General features: G+C 41.7%; 1 protein-coding gene across 1 annotated transcript in view; it reads left to right on the top strand.

Moving 5' to 3' along the window:
* Positions 1-17430, top strand: part of LOC149287542 (voltage-gated delayed rectifier potassium channel KCNH8-like) — a 241409-nt gene that overhangs the window by 121809 nt on the left and 102170 nt on the right. The window contains exon 4 of the mRNA XM_089492752.1: positions 15883-15913. Coding sequence (XP_089348878.1) covers positions 15883-15913 — 31 coding nt within the window. The remainder of the gene's footprint in view (positions 1-15882; positions 15914-17430) is intronic.

Genomic DNA, 17430 nt, shown 5'->3' with positions numbered 1-17430 from the left:
CATTTTTAGATGTTATGCAAGAAAGTGTTACATTACTGAGATGGGTAAAGATAAATGGATTAGCCTGAAGAAAGGCTAATACAGTAATGGAATTTTAACATGCATGTGATAGGCATATGGCTATCCTGAATCTAAGACAAGACCAAGGACCGATTAGAGTTGAATTCTTTATATCAGGAAAAATGGGCAGACGATCTGCCCTCAAATTCTAGGTTTCTAAGTTTCTCAGAAACCTAGATGCAATAATCAAGCAGGTTTTTAAAATTGGCCTTCTCACTAAACAGCAAGACTGTCTGCATAGTATTGATTTCAGGTACATTGTTTTTGTTTCTTTTTTGTAATATAAAGCTGGCTGTCAGAATTTTTCCACTCCTACATTTCCCATGATACACAGGGGGTACAGAACTTTTTACCCCTAGTAAAAGAAAAATCCACAGAGATCCTTGATTACAATACATTGAAAACTAACTTCACTTACAACCTAATTTAGCATGTCCTATTGACCCCCATGCTTTTCGCTATGGTATTGTAGAAGATGTGAGCTGCATTCTAGGCTCTTGGCAAGATGTAAAAACAGCTGGAATCCAGTAAACAGAGATAACAGAAAACAGGTTTTTAGACCTAACATAACCTCACATATCAGAACTTGATAAATATGTGTCTTAGTAACTAATGGTCTTATAAATGCTCAAGTTTTTACAAATATCTATTTTGAAAATGCATTACTCTTGATTGCTTCATTCAGATTTGTAAATATAGGTTCAGAGTATTTTAATCCTTATGAGAATCTTCAAGATGTATGGTATAAGGACAATTTTGAAAGCTACAACATTAATGGAAAAAAGTGTACGTTTGGAGTATTGATACACTTGCTGTATTGTTGAATATGTATTCATTCACTTTAGACACAGAGTATATTTAATTTTTGAAATTTACTCAGCAGTAGCCAGTATACCAGTATGGCTTGTGAGCTACCCTTTGGAGACTTCTTATGCATGTGTTACAATACTCTAATAAGTAGTTTACATAATATGTCAAGATAGAGATCAAACAAATCATAGGAGCATAACCTCAAAGTCTGTACATAATTCATTGTTGAGCATGGCTTGTTAGCTGGGATTAATCTTTTTCTAAAAAGATAGTATTCAGTCTTCCAGAATCTGCATCTTGGGTGAATAATTTTTCAGCATTTAGCCTTTTTTTCTGTTAATGATTCAGAGATAAGCAACAAGGTGAAATATAGAATGTTTTCACATTAATAGAGCAGGACAAATCATTGTTAGCAGGGCCACCATCAGAAATCTTGGGGCCCAGTACATGAATAATGCCCCCCCCCATCAGCCTGCTCCATGTCCATCCCACTGTCCCACCCATCACTCTGTCTTTAGGTCCTCCCATCAGCACAACTTACGTGAACAAGAGCAAAGCCCCACTAACAAGGTTAGTGGCACCTGGATCCTGTATATTATCAAGCCCTCCCTGTCATCCATCCATACTAACATACAAACTAGCTTTAATAGCCCTCCTCATCTTCTCCTCTTCACAGGTGCCATTAACCCTATACCCACCCCTGACACTTCAACACCATACTCCTAACAACATCAAATGCTGACACCCACACACACAAGATAAGACCAAATACTAACACACATACACTCATGCTAACCCCATACACTAACATAATAGACACACACATGCTGACATCATATGTTCACAAAAATTAACACCGTAACCCCATGCATCAGTATGGCTAATGCCATATAGCGCGCACCATATGCACACACACATTAACACCAGACTCTTATTTACATGCACACACTATCCAACAACATACACTAAAACACACCTATTAACTTTATACAGTATATACACTCACTGGCTGTTTTATTAGGTACACCTTGCTAGTACCGGGTTGGACCCTCTTTTGCCTTCAGAACTGCCTTCATTCTTCGTGGCATATTTTCTACAAGGTGCTGGAAACATTCACTCAGAGATTTTGGTCCATATGGACATGATGGAATCACGCAGTTGCTGCAGATTTGTTGGCTGCACATCCATGATGCAAATCTTCCGTTCCACCACATCCCAAAGATGTTCTGTTGGATTGAGATCTGGTGACTCTGAAGGCCATTGGAGTACAGTGAACTCATTGTCATGTTTAAGAAAGAGATCAAAAATCTACAAGATAAAGTTTCCAAAGGTGCAAAACCATACCAAGAGGAAATAGATGACCTCAAAACACAAGTTCTGAAGATAGAGATGGAAAAAATGAAACTGACAAAATCAATGGACAAAGAAATTGCATCATTAAAGGCTTGCGTTGACGATAAAGAAGAATGTTTGCGGAAATTAAAGGAAAAATTAAGAAGAATGCAAAATGAAGGCGATGCTACGGTTTGTATCGAGAAAATTCCCCCCAGTTCCTCCCAGTTTCCAGTAACATGTGGTGGTGGAAGCGGCATAGTCCAGAGCACTGCCTTGCTGGTTCTTCGCTCTGAAAAGGCGGCACTGGAAAAGGAGCTTACGCAGTATAAGAAAAAATATCTTCAAATATCAAAAAACACATCGGATCATGAAGATAAACAAAAAGGCAAAGTATCTGAAGCAGCAGTGTCCCGATCAAGTATTTCACATCAGGAATGTCATCATCATCCAGTGTGGCTGAGGCACAAAGACCCCCTCCAGTTTCTCCAACCAAGTCTGAGAATCTTCACTTCTTTGTGACGTCTCCGGGGAAAACCGGACTGAGCAGAAAGCGAGGAGGATCTCCATGCAAGGCGCAGATAATGAAACCTGTTACGCTATCCCCGTGCAGGGCTGAAAGGCTCAGTATGCCCACGGTTTCTCCAAAGAAGGCTGCCGTACATAGAAAGTCCCCAGTTAAGCTTGATGGCCCATTACTCAGCAGTTTGACTGTATCGCCATCCAAAAAGCAGAACTTGCAACAAACTTTAGATTCCCCTAAAATTCTTCGATGTGAGGTCCAAGTCACTACCATATTGTCGAACACAGTTTTTCGACAATTCCAAGCTAGGTGATTTTCCAGATTTAAACAACGAAGCTGCAGCTCCAACAAGTCAGAATGATGAATGGTGGTTCGCGCCGAAAAACCCCACAACCAATGAATGTAAAACTTCCTAAATATTTCTATTAAAACCCTATTGCTTTACTCCTTGTAAATCTCCAAAGTTATATATGTTTTTTTAGTTTCTGAATGTTTTTGTTTTTTCTCTTTAGCACAGCAAAATCACTGTATTTTGGAAATAAGAAATGGTATACTAAAAGCTAGAATTTAATTTTATTTATTACTCAAGAAACATAGGATCACTATGACACCAGTGCACATGGATTATGTTAACATGTTTTTATGTCTGTCTTTGTTAATAAAGTGCAAAAAAAAAAAAAGAAACCAGTTTGAGATGATGTGAGCTTTGTGACATGGTGCATTATCCTGCTGGAAGTAGCCATCAGAAGATGGGTACACTGTGGTCATAAATGGATGGACATGGTCAACAACAATACTCAGGTAGGCTGTCGTGTTTAAATGATGCTCAAACCAGTCTGCCCATTCTCCTCTGACCTCTGACATCAACAAGGAATTCTCGTCCACACAACTGCTGTTCAATGGATATTTTCTGTTTTCGGACCATTCTCTTTAAACCCTAGAGATGGTTATGCGTGAAAATCCCAGTAGGTCAGCAGTTTAGTAATTTAGTAATACCTAAATCTTGGAATGTTAGGTGTGCCTTGAGGAGATGCTTGAGGAGCACTGCTCTACTGGATGAATTGGCAAACAAATCCCACAGAAACACTCCGAAATCTTGTGGAAAGCCTTTCCAGAAGAGTTAAAGCTGTTATAGCTGCAATGGAGGGACCGACTTCATATTAAAGTCTCTGCTGCTCCCTCTTCACACGCTATGTGTGTGCGCCCATGAACCGCAGCGCCGGCTTAGGGGCATGTCCAGGGGACGGGTAGTTTAGCTGGTGTTAGGGGCCTGAGGGGGCCAACCTCACACAAATGTTTCTACTATTGTGGGATCAAATAATGCAAGTTACATTACCCTGCTGAGTTCTTTCCATGCAGGTAAGCAGGGGAGCCTGCTTCCTGCTCACTCATGGGAGAAAGCAGGTCGACTGGGCGTGCCCCTCTGGCGATAGCCCTGATTGTTAGCTTAGAGCAGCATAAAACATGCAAACACTAGCTCAGGTTTAAAGGATTATCAGAATGCATCAGACACTCAAGGTAATATATCAACATATATATATATTATTATTACTAGGAATAAAGGTCTAGCAAAATAACAAAGTTCCGGAGTGTTCACGGTAAATGCTCTGAGTGACAGTATGGAATAACTATGCAGTGTCTGTTCCCATGTATTCTCCATATACCAGAGTTTTCTTTCAAATGAAGTGTCTGCAGCTGTCGTGGCGCTACATCAGCTAAGTGGAGTTCTGCGTTTTATCATTTTATAATGGCCACTTCAGACCTATTTATTCTGGATCTATGTAGCGTTCAATACAGTGATTATGAAGTTCAATCTTTAGACTTTATAGGAAAAAAAAAAGTTGTAGTCAAAATGAACAAAATGTAATTTATTTTATTGAAATAATAAAACTACCTACAACATGTTGTTATAAATTATAAATATATTTACTTTTTAACAAAAAAAATGATAAATTAGCTTTTGTGGATTACAGCTTCCATTACCTTCAGACAGACTGGTGATTAAGGTGATGGGGATGTCAAAAGAGGGTGTACCAGAGGTGAAAAATATAAACAAAGACCAATTTATTTTGGGGTGCTTTGCTCAACTTACTATACATGATAAATGTTAAAGACTACATCTAGTGCTATGAAAAGAAACCCCTGGCTATATAATTGGTGTGGATACACTCAAAATGAAAAGGGGTTAAACAAATATAAGATAAAAAATGTGAAAAAGCTCTAGGATCTGTAAAGAAGGGGTTAAATACAATCTAATTTTGTTTGTCCTCCTCTAACAGGACAAACCATCTGTAAAATCATGGACCAGATATGCCTGAGAACACATCCTCTATAATTAGCTCTCAGTGTGCCTGTGTCCATGCTTCAATATCCCTGCTGGGACCTTTGCTCCTCTTCTTCAGTTGTAAAAACTCCAACCTAGAGCTTGATGTTAATCCACTTTCACATATATTGATTAACTTCACCACAAAGAATTCAAGGCACCTGATGTTTACCTCAGTAATCAGGAATAATCAAGTAACTGCATCTGACTTTAGAGTACTTCAGTGATTGAGCCAAGCTAAAACTGACCACATCCGTTTGTTACAAGGTGTATTTATGACTACCAAATATAAACTGGATACCAATTATTGCCCAGTCAACCATCTTCTGAATACTTACTGTCTTCTGGATACAACCATCTTCTGAATAGTTACCGTCTTCTGGATACAACCATCTTCATGATACATATTTTATATCGACAATATAGCTAACAGAACAAATACATTTCTGCCTTTAAAAGGATTGAAACATGGTAACAGAACTTACTTACTGCACATTATTACAATAACTTGCAGTCTGCAAAATATTTACATGGGAGAAATGAAAAAGTATGGTTTGACAGCAGTTTTAATATAAGTAAAATGATAAATAATCCTAACACAAGTGCCATGGACAAAGAGTTGCAGTACAGAAGTTCCTATTGTTTTGGTGGGAGTGTTACAGGGTATTTGTTATGTCATTATAAGTGTTTTCTGAGTTTATTTGTATTGAACTTTCCACCGATCAGATAACTCTATGTAGGATGATTGCTTGGGGTCCTGTAAGGCAGAGCAATGTGGCACACAGATACCCTCAAATCCAGGCTATCTGATTGAGATGGAGAGATCAAGCCCATTTAGTCCTGGTTTGGAGTGGTCACCAAGGAACACTTAAAACTCAATAACTTAAAACTCATTATTTTAGTGGGCCTATAGGTATAACAGTAGCTTAATTTAGAGCAACCACTACCTCCTTTGTGAATAACAAATATTAAAAATGTTTTTTATTTTATATAAATACAGCATGTCACCTATTTGGATGAAAGATAATTTTTAATAAACATTTTCAGATAAATAAAATAAATATATTTTATTAAAATAAAAGATCCTAATGTCTTTGCTTGCTATAACTGTTACTACAGTAAAGAAATAGATGTACGTCACCTTTATGGACCTTTACCATAAATTAAGACATTGCTGTATTTGTTTAGTATATAAATACCACATAATTAACCCCGTCATGTCCAGTGATGTACCAGGTATGTCAGGCCCAAGTGGGCTCACTGGTTCTGTGACATACTGTTAGGGATATTAATGAGACAAAATAGGTAAAACCAATATTTTATCACACACGCAAAATAACGACGCTACCAAAGATTGTAGAACCACATCCACAATGTTAATTTAAGGAGATACCCTATATTTTATCTCCGATCCTAATTCCTTTCAGATCGCCGAAAATTATAATTCAAATTAGATATATATCACCACGATAGTCAATCAAAAATATTATTTATTGTAAACACAATTTATAAAATATATATGAGTCATACAGTGCATGATATAAAACACAAAATTCTTAAAACATGTCAAATTGAATCAGTTCCAATTACAATATATTATCGATATTATCAATATGAATTACTACTTTATGAGTCTAACACACACAATTAATTTCCATCCCACTCAGCAACCAAAATGATAATCAGGGCGGTAATAAAAAGATCACTAACTCTATTATATTAGTTCAACTAATATGACAGATTAAAATAATTTAATAATGTCTAAGAGTATTTAGTGAAATTCCTAATAGATGCAAATAATGTCAAACTTCATCTACAGGTAAAAATACCTTTTCATTATTGTCACTATCACGGGTTATAAGCTGCAGTCTCACAAGCCGTCATATACAATAATGCAATATATTATTTATTTCCCAGAAACAGGGAATTCTATATGAAGAAGACAAAATTTATCTCTATTCAGCATAATAAAACAATTATATTTACCACCACTTGTTGCTGTTGTCCTACTGGTCCTTGTAGAAGTTAATCCAGGTTCAGTGGCAAGAAATTAAGTGGAAAGAAATATACTTTCTAAAAGTTATATAGGTTGGGACTCAAAGTAATTCTAAGAGTAAGATTATGGTGCCAGGATCTTGAGATTCCAATTCTCTGGGGTAAATTTAAATGAGTCCGTCAGGGTCTGTCTGTTTCAGGTCCGTTTCTTTTTTTAAGGTCCGACCCTTAATTATTAAAAACCTAAGCTTTTAAAGACAGGGCTTATTATCATAGCCTCCACCTCTTGATTGGAATTCTCCAATCATAATGGTGGGTTTTACCCATTATAATTAGGACTTTTACTCGTATTTACATCGTTGTAATTTCTTAATTTACCTGCGAGAGACGCTCTGGTCTAAGAAATAACTTAAGACCATTACATATGTGTTTGGAATTTATCCATGGTCACCCTTATCTTTAGATGTTACCTCCTAGATAGTAAATCAGGTCTTTGTAGTCACCCATATCTCCAGACGTTGCCTCCTAGGTAGTAAATTAGGTTTTGGTGGTTTTACGACGTATCCCCCATTCCAATTTACATTCCTAAGGATATGTAGTGTCTACTCCTTAACTTTCTCATGGAAGATAACGTTAATTGGATCATATATACTGAAACATCTATATACGTGAATACTTCTTTGTTCTCAATTATAGAGGGAACAAAGATAGAAAGAAATAATCATTATATGATTAAGTAAAATAAAATGGCTTTGACTCCATTTTGTGCTCATGTAAAATACAGAATATATAGAATACATGTTTTCTACCATAAAATATCTGACAATACCTAGTACGTCATGTAAAAAAATGCCCCCATGTCGCCACAATAAAGGTGATCAGGGGGGCACTGCTGCAGGAGTCTGGGCAGACCAGCATAGCCACCCCAAGCCCTCTCCCGAGACTTTGATTGCTCCTACAGGAGCGATTCTACAGGTTGAACATGTGATCACTGGCAGCTTCAAGGAAGGGAGGTTGTTTGTTGCTTGTTCCAAACACAAGTGTGGGGACTTGCCACAACATTCCCCTGCAGCCTGATCCCTCCGTGAGCGCCAGTGCAGCATTAACCCCTTCAATGCCTCAATCGCTGCATTTTAGGGGTTAATACTTATTTTGTATGGGGCCTGCTACAGCAAAAAAAAGAGCCCCCACAAGCCCTTTGATCACACCTACAGGGGCAATTATAGCTGCTCCTCCCCACAATCGCACACTTACCGGTGCTTCAAATTTCCTGCTGTATACCGGGGCAGCAGTCTTCCTTACGCTGCAGCCGGAAGGAGGTGTGGCTAGCAGCGGGGGTTGTCTGCGTCCATCGCGCAGACCTTCCCCGGCTGTCAGAGATCAGAGTTCCCGCACCGGTGCAGGGAACTCTGATCTCTGACAGCCGGGGAAGGTCTGCGCGATGGACGCAGACAACCCCCGCTGCTAGCCACACCTCCATCCGGCTGCAGCGGAAGTTGTCTAAGCGGATCGCGTGGACGTCAACCCGCTGCCCCGGTATACAGCAGGAAATTGGAAGCACCGGTAAGTGTGTGTGGGGTGGGGGGGAGTGTTAAATGGGGGGGGGACAGAAGGATCCAGGTCCCCTGCAGCGGTGCGGGGGATCTGGATCTTAGTCTCATAGTCAGACCTCTATTTGAGGTCTGATTATAAGACGACCCCGATTAGAAGACGAGGGGTATTTTTCAGAGCATTTGCTCTGAAAAAAACCTAGTCTTATAATCGAGCAAATACGGTAATTGGCCAAATAGATTCAAAACCAGCGGCTACTTGATCTCGGGCTTTATATTCATCGGGGACCCCCCTAGGGACTTCTATTGCATCTATATATACATGGGGGTCAAAACTTCCCTCGGGGGCTTTTGAAGCACTACGCTTTATATGAAATAGAGTGGACTGGGATTCAACAGCTTCTGGCTTTTCCCACATTATAAGTAATGGCATTATAGCTTTAGCCAGTGCATATTCACCAGTCCAACTACCTTCTAATCTAGTGCGCGATTTCATATCCCCACATAACTAATAGATATCTCCCAGACAATATACTTGATTTTGTGTGAGGGAAGTGGTTAGATTACTGTATTCGGCACAGCTGCCGTCTGAGAAATTACCAAAGAATTTACCGGTTCTTTGGGTGTTTGAAATACAAGTGTAGTTACCAGGATATATGGTGATCTCCTCATTGAGCTTAGGAGTCTTGATTAATAAGGGGTATTCATTTTTCCATTTTTCACATTCGGTGAGTTTACTACTGGTATCGGTGTAAAAACTCAACAGACATAATAGTGACTGATAGGGTAGCTGCAGAGGCACCGTCCCAAGACTGTACTTGACAGCAGAGAACTGCATCCATTCGAGCCATAAATTATGATCATTATATCCGGTTTCTATGGCCACAGTATTATCATAAGTGGGGTTGGCAATGGCTACCATACGTCGGATGGATGGGCCAGCATTTGGAGCCAGGGGATTAAGTGGAGGATCACTTTGAGGCTCTTTCTATTCTGAATTATTGTACATATCTTTAAGATAAAAGGGGCCCCTTGAGCCCATATTGGATTTTGTTTTGTATACCCCAAAATAGTAGGTTCGGGCATCAGTGGGTTGTGGGTCTTCTATAGTAAGTGTGTATTGTTGATTATTACCTACTCCGGTGGATAATAAGGTCATCCGTGTAAATAAAGATTTACCATACTGATCCTTGAGGGCTAGGGCTTCCGGGGGTTTATATCCCCATTTAATAATACCTGAGTTAGTTATAATGGAACCCCAGTACCCACAGTTGTCCCCCCATTGCCCTCCGACATAGCATATGTACCCGATACAGTCGGCGAATTCAGGGCGGCAATATCCTGGATCGTTGCGGGCGATTTTCGTTACCCAAAATTGATCTGGGTGTGGGGTACAATCAAAAATATGGCAAGCTTGAAATATAAAGGTAATTACTTGGGTGTTGCTTGAATTATACCAAAAGGTAGGGGGGCCTTTCGGGCTGTCTTGGGTGACAGCTGCCCGTCCTCCTTTATGACTAGTGGCTTGAGCCTTAGAATCTGTGTGCCCATGAACTCTAATCATGTTTCCCCACGTGTACTGCAATATAAGCGATAGCAATGGGATGCCCACCCCCTTGCAAAGGATATGCATTTTAGGAGTCAATTGCTGGAGGATCGTATCCTTTGACTCTCTTGCAGTGCGATGCGTGTATCCACGTGGGCTTCTCTTCAACTTTTACTGAGATAGGAGTTGTTAGTAGCACTTGATAAGGGCCCTCGAATTGCGGTTCCAGAGTAGATCGGACGTGTTTCTTCACGACCACCCACTCCCCAGGCAATAGAGAGTGAGTACCTTCGAGGGTATTGGGATCTGGAATAGAAGAGAAAACTTGGGCATATATATTAGATAACTGAGTAGTCAAAGCAATAACATATTTTGCCATTGTTTTATAATTAATTTGCAACTGTTGTGGGAAGTACTGTCCTAACCTGGGACTACTTCCGAAAAGTATTTTGTGTGGAGTGAGTTTGTGTGATGCCTTTGGTGTATGTCTGATAGCAAAAAGCATGATGGGTAGACACTGTACCCAATTTAGACCAGTTTCTTGAGTCATTTTTAACATTTTTGACTTGAGTATACCGTTCAGTCTTTCCACTTTCCCACTACTTTGGGGTCGGTAGGCGGTGTGGAAGGCGAGATGTGAACCTATAATTTTCCACACTTCTTGAGTGATGTTTGCCGTAAATGCAGGTCCTTGGTCGCTTTCTATGACCTCAGGGACTCCAAAACGGCAAATAAGTTCTTGAATAAGTTTCTTTGCGGTAGTGGGTGCGGTTTGGTTTCGTACTGGGTAAGCTTCAGGCCATCCAGAGAACACATCTACCACTACCAGTACATATTGAAAAGTCTGACACATTGGCATTTGAATATGGTCGATTTGAATCCGTTGGAAAGGATATTGAGCTTTTGGTAAACATTTGGACGGAGTTGGTTCCGCCCTTCCAGTGTTGCACTGAGCGCAGATTAAACAGGATTCGGTGATGCGTGCCAGTATTGGAGTGATTCCTGGAGCAATACAGATTTTGTCAATGATTTCTTTCATAATGGTTTTAGACTGATGTGTAGGTCCGTGAGCTAACGATGCAACTAAAGGATATAATGTCCGGGGTAAACAAAGATATTGGCCTTTGGCCCAGGCTCCCCGCTCATCTTTAGCTGCTCCTTCTTGTATCCATTGGTTTTGTTCCTTGGTTGAAGCTTGTTGTAATTGAATTAGAATATCCCAGTCTAATTCCATTGCTGCTTCCTCGGTCACCGTCATTAGAGGGACCATTGAGTCTTCATTGAGGGCTGCTTGCTTGGCTGCACTGTCTGCTAAGGCGTTTCCTTTTGCTTCCATAGTGTCAGCCCGTGAGTGTGCCTTAATTTTGATTACTGCAACTTGTTTCGGGAGTAGGGCCGCAGTCATCAAAGCTTCTACTGCTTTCCCGTTCTTGATTGGAGTCCCTGCTGCGGTGATATAATCTCTTGCCTTCCAGATGACTCCAAAATCATGTACAACTCTGAAGGCGTACCTGGAATCCGTATAGATATTCGCGGTAGAATCTTTGGCCATAATGCAGGCCTCGGTGAGGGCAGCTAGTTCAGCCTTATGGGCCAACTGATCCGGTCGTAGAGCTTTTGCACAGAGTACTGTGGTGTCAGTCGTAACCGCCATTCCCGTATGGAAGCGACCCTTGTCATCGGCATATCTGGAGCCGTCCACAAATAGGGTCCATTCTGGGTTTGAGAGTGAGGTATCCTGTATGTTCGGAGGCGAACCGACTTCCGTTTGCATCATGGTCAGACAATCATGTGGGTCGTCTTCGGGTGGTACATCTGGAAAATCGACATTTGATGACTGTGTATGCCACAGTAGCTGTTCCTGAAAATCCTCTTCTGTGGCTAGATCAATAAAATCCGTAGACGGAATATCAGTATACTCCCCCCTTGGAAGCGGAAGGAGGGCAGCCGGATTGAGAATATTGCAACGTTGAATAGAGACATTGTCAGGTAGGAGGAGACTTTCTTGGAGTCGGAGATGACGTTGAGCAGTGAGGTGTCTGGGTTGAGTCTGTTGCAAAATAGCTGAACTATCATGTGGAGCTAGAATCGTCAGAGGGTGTCCAAGAACAATGTCTGAAGTGACATCTAAGAGACAGCTGGCAGCATGAATAGCCCTTACACAGGAGGGTGCCGCGCGAGCAACTGGATCTAAACGTTTGGAGTAAAATCCGAGGGGACGATGTCGACCACTGTGCATCTGGGTAAGAACACCTGTGGCATTGTCTTGTCGTTCCATTACATATAGACGGAACGGAAGAGAATAGTTCAGAATTCCCAAAGCCGGAGATGAGGCAATCATTTGTTGTAGAGCGTAGAAAAAGTCCAGTGCTTCTTGTGTGAGATAGAAAATGGCTGGGAGTTTTCGAGGAATACAATCATATAGCGGCTGCATCAGAACAGAAACGTCAGGAATCCAGGAACTACAGTATGAAATGAGACCCAGAAAAGTCTGTAATTGATGTGGAGTTTCTGGCGGGGCCAACTCTAGGATAGCCTTCTTTCGTGCCATCGTAAAGTGTTTGCGGCCTTTGGTAATATAATGTCCCAGAAAAACAACTTTTTGAAGACATAACTGTAGCTTCGATTTGGAGACCTTGCAGCCAGCCGAGGCTAGAAAATAGAGCAGATCCAAGGTAATTTCTTGACACGTGGATGGGTCTGGAGTACAGAGTAGCAAATCATCCACGTATTGCAGGAGTTCAACTTCCAGGTGAGCGTCCTGCCAGGAGGAGAGCATAGAAGACATAGCTTTGCTGAAACTGGATGGGCTGTTTTGGGCTCCTTGAGGCATCACAGTCCAGGTATACTGTCGACCAGCGTGGGTGAATGCAAAAAGATATTGACACGAAGGATGCAGTGGAATGGAGAAAAAAGCATTAGCAAGATCAATTACAGTGAACCAGGATGCCGTAGGCGGGATACTGGACAGGAGAGTATGTGGGTTTGGCACGATAGGGGCATCCAGAACCGTAGCTTCGTTGACAGCGCATAGATCTTGCCCCATCCTGTACACTGGAGGTTGGCCTTTGATCTGTTTCTTTTTTACTGGATACAGCGGAGTATTGCAAGGAGAAATGGTAGGTATTATTGCACATGATTCTAGAAGTGCAGCTACTTGGGTGGATATTGTATCTTGTTGGGCCACTGATAAAGGATATTGGGCCTTGTATGGAAGAATGTTAGGATCCTTAAGCACAACTTGTACTGGTAGGACGTAGAAGGCGGGGCAGGCAATTGGTGGGGATTTTCCACTAAAGATAGTTGGTGAAATGCGTCACAAGATGGCGCTGGTGTCTGTGCCAGACACGACATGGTAGCCGGAGTAGACAGGGGGTGGGGGGCCTCACAGTACAGACAAGAGTGACGGCTTCCTGACGTCATTGCATTACAGGCTGTGCAGTTCCACCCCTTGTCCGACAACTCGGCGCCATTATAGGGCGGTGGCGTATGAGACACTGGAATTTTACACAGATATCTTGAGTGCTTTTCATCATACATTTCTTCGCCATCTAACGATTTAAATTCTTTGCTACAACCTAGCCAGATTTTAACAGTATCTTTCAATCCGTCGTCATCTAATTTTCCTGCCTTTTCATTTAGGAGGTTTTGCCAGGTGCAAATTGATAAGGTTCCTCCTTTGGGTATTTTGTATCGTTTTTCCAACTTAGATAACTGCTTAATGTACCCTTTCCCTCGTCTGTCGGCAACTAATTGGGAGGGCGAACAAAACCCACTTGGAACGCAGTTATTGTTCCCCATTCCGCAACGATATCGTAACCTTGTCCTTGTCCGCACCCGTCCGAAACCTTCTGATACGAGGCACACACACTGTAGTAATATAATATACTGGGGACAGGCGACTGGGCTGTCCAAATTAGTGTTAGTATTACGGCACCGTCTGGGGATCAGAGCAACTGGGTTGATCCGGTGTAGACTTGCAACACTTTACCGATTCCTTCCTATTACAGTGTGCTTGCCAGCAAAAGGGAGGCACCACAGTTCAACAAGTGATTACTACAGTATATTTACATGGGGTTCTTTTATTGCCTCTCGAGGGTGCGTCTACCGCCTGAGTTCCCTCCTCCAAATACACACGTGAGTAACGAGAGAAACGATCTTACCTTGTAACTGGGCTGCTCAGTCGTCAGCTCACGGCGTGAACTCTCCCCGGGAGGGACCTCCGACGGGTACGGCTTCCTCGAGCCCCGCGTTGGGCGCCAACTGTTTTGGATGCTTTCCAATAAAGCCTTTCTTCAATTGTTGAACTGCTCCAAATTATGTGAATATAAATGTACGTGCACGGAGAGAGAAATAAGACACACAACACACACTGGGTCAGGTCCAAAATCACTCTGCTTTATTACGTTTACACTATAGTTTATATAGAGGGGCGTCAGGTTACGTAAATCGTGTTAATTGGTTAATCCTGAAACTATGCGGAAAAAGGCAGAAAGTTGTACAAAGTTTATATGTGAAAGGGGTTGTAAGCAAGCAACCGTTATATGCAAATGATATAGTTGGCCGGCAGCCAGCTGCAAAGAAGATTATGTTAGCATTCTCTAGGTCAACCGTATAATTGCAGAAACTGATATAAGTCAAACTGAAACTGCTGCTTGTGTCTCCCACATCCCTGAGGGACGTGTGACCCTTTATATTGGTCGAAGCCAGCTTATATTCATTAAAGCAATAAGCGTTTCTTGCTGATATATTTTGGTTCCATAACACTTTCGCCTCCATCTACCTTCCCAATCGGAGGCAATGCGCCACCTTAGCCCGCATTCTCTGTTCCTTAGAGTTTAAACGAGGAGTTCTGGTTTGGGGGGCTTTAATATGCCCCCAGATCCCCGCTTAGATACCACTTCAGGGGCCTCTCATTCCCACATCAAGCAATTCAACTCTATCCTCCGGAAGTATTCACATGCTATTCTACCCCTCACAGATCATACTCCAGAATTGATCTCCTCTTGATGGATTATTATCACTTAGGTTCACTGGAAGGATGCTTCATTGGTACTGCAGAGATTTCGGATCACTCCCTGGTTATCTTGCGTTTCCGTGCACACCTCTTTCCTCATCGATCACCTGAAACACTTCTTTCTGGAGAATGTGAGCTTGGAGGTGGGACACTCATCCACTTGGAAGGCTCATAAATGCACAGTTCGGGGGATCTTTATTGGTAAGGCTTCCCACCTAAAACGCCTGAGAACTCAGGAGATTTCTGATCTCATGAAACGCATTGTGACTATGGAATCACTCCATAAACAATCATGCAATGAGCACACGTATCTAGAAATGGTGTCACTGCGGCGTCGCCTGAGTACGTTGCTCAATTATAACATCCAAAGATCTTTTTTACGCACTAGGACCCTTTTCTATGAACACGGTAACAAGAGTGGCAGCTTGCTTGAGAGGGCACTGCGGTCTAAACAACAATCACTCTATATAAGTAAGACGCCTCACGGCCTAACCTCTTGTTCTCCCATGGACATTGCAGACTCCTTCTGCCAGTATTATCGTTCTTTATATAATCTTCAAGGGGACTACATGGGTGACCACAGGGGCTCCCTTATCAGGGAGTACCTAGATGCTCATGTACGCACTTGGAGGATCTGGAATGTGAGATCACTACCTAGGAAGTTTTGACTGCTGTGAGGTCTGTGGCATCTGGGAAGGCCCTGGGTCCAGATGGGCTCCCCCTTAGATACTATCGGGTCTTTTGGGAACACTTACAAACACCACATCACTACTCAATGCTATACCAGAAGGTGAACAATAGCATCCACATTCGTTGATGGCGACGATATCAGTGTTACCTAAGGAAGGCAAGGATCCATTATTTCACTATTTCCCTCCTAAACACGTGTTCTGGGATCTTTGATTCATCCGGATCAATCGGGATTTCATGTTCCAGACCCAGGCTTTGGTAGATTTTGGCTTCATTGGATCACCTCCTTACACACGTCCACCTTCTGCGTGGATTCGCCTGAATGGGGCCCTCACGGACTCTTTCCCGATTCAAAACGGCAAGCGACAAGGTTGCCCCTTGTTCCCCCCTTTTGTTTGCCATTTCCCTTGAGCCTTTCTTGCAAGCAATCCGGGACAACCACAGCATTCACGGATTGGCCTGCTCAGATCACACACTTAAAGTTTCCACGTATGCGGACGATCTACTTTTTGCAATATTTCAGCCCCTTGTTTCTCTAACGCATATACATGAGGAGCTGCGGGTTTACAGCTCCCTCTCTTACTTCAAGATTAATGCAGATAAATCAGAGATCCTGAATGTTTCATTGCTCCCGGAAGAGGCACGGGCGATTAAGGCTTCATTTCCCTAAATATGGTGTCGTGATAGCATTAAATACTTGGGTGTATGGGTCCAAAGGGATCTAACCGCGGTTTTCGGAAAAAACTTCCCTAGATTACTGATCCAACTGCGTAGTGACCTGCAACGTTGGGCTTTCCCTCATATGTCTTGGCACGGTAAGATTAATGAGGTCAGATTGATCTCCTCTTCATGGAGTATTATCTTAGGTTCACTATCGGGGCCCAACTCCCAGCATACCAAATTTAAAAAAAATCTTGTATGGAAACAGTGATCCGTGCAATTTATATTAAACCCTGTAAATAAATGAAAATATGAGGCATATGAGGTCTTTCCAAAAACAGGACAAATACATTTTTGTTTCCCATTTGCACTGGTTATATATAGTTTTCATAGGCAAAATTGAAAATTTAGCTTTTTTCCTTATTTTCCCACATTTTTAGATATTTTTCATACTAAATGATGATTTATATATAGAAACAGAGGAAGTGACGGCACATAAGAACCATTTGGCCCATCCAGTCTGTCCAACCTCTTACATCTAGCTTAGCCTTATGCCTAACCTCCCCCGGGTTAGCCCCCCCATATTAAGAATTTTTACAAAAGATCATTGCATTTGTTAGATCTTTGTTAGATCAGGTTTGATCAACTGTTTTTTTCGTTAGATCTACTCTAAAATAGGCAATATTAACAATCTTTTTCAGGGGGGGCTAACCCGTAGCCAGCCCCCCTCAACAAAAATTTCAACAAAATGTTACTGATTATGATAGCTCTGCATTAGATCAGGTTTGATCAGACAAAATTTTTGTTAGATCTAGTCTAATTACTGCGATATTGCATATTTAATGAGGGGGGCTGGCCCCCCTCAACTGAAATTTGGGAAAAAAATTATGGATTTTGGTAGATATTCGTTAGATCCGGTTAGAT

The sequence above is a fragment of the Sceloporus occidentalis genome, unplaced genomic scaffold, assembly GCF_023333645.1.
Source record: "Sceloporus occidentalis isolate IW3139 unplaced genomic scaffold, rSceOcc1.0.p SCAF_59, whole genome shotgun sequence".
Lineage (NCBI taxonomy): Eukaryota > Metazoa > Chordata > Lepidosauria > Squamata > Phrynosomatidae > Sceloporus > Sceloporus occidentalis.
This window is presented reverse-complemented; position numbering and strand designations above follow the sequence as displayed.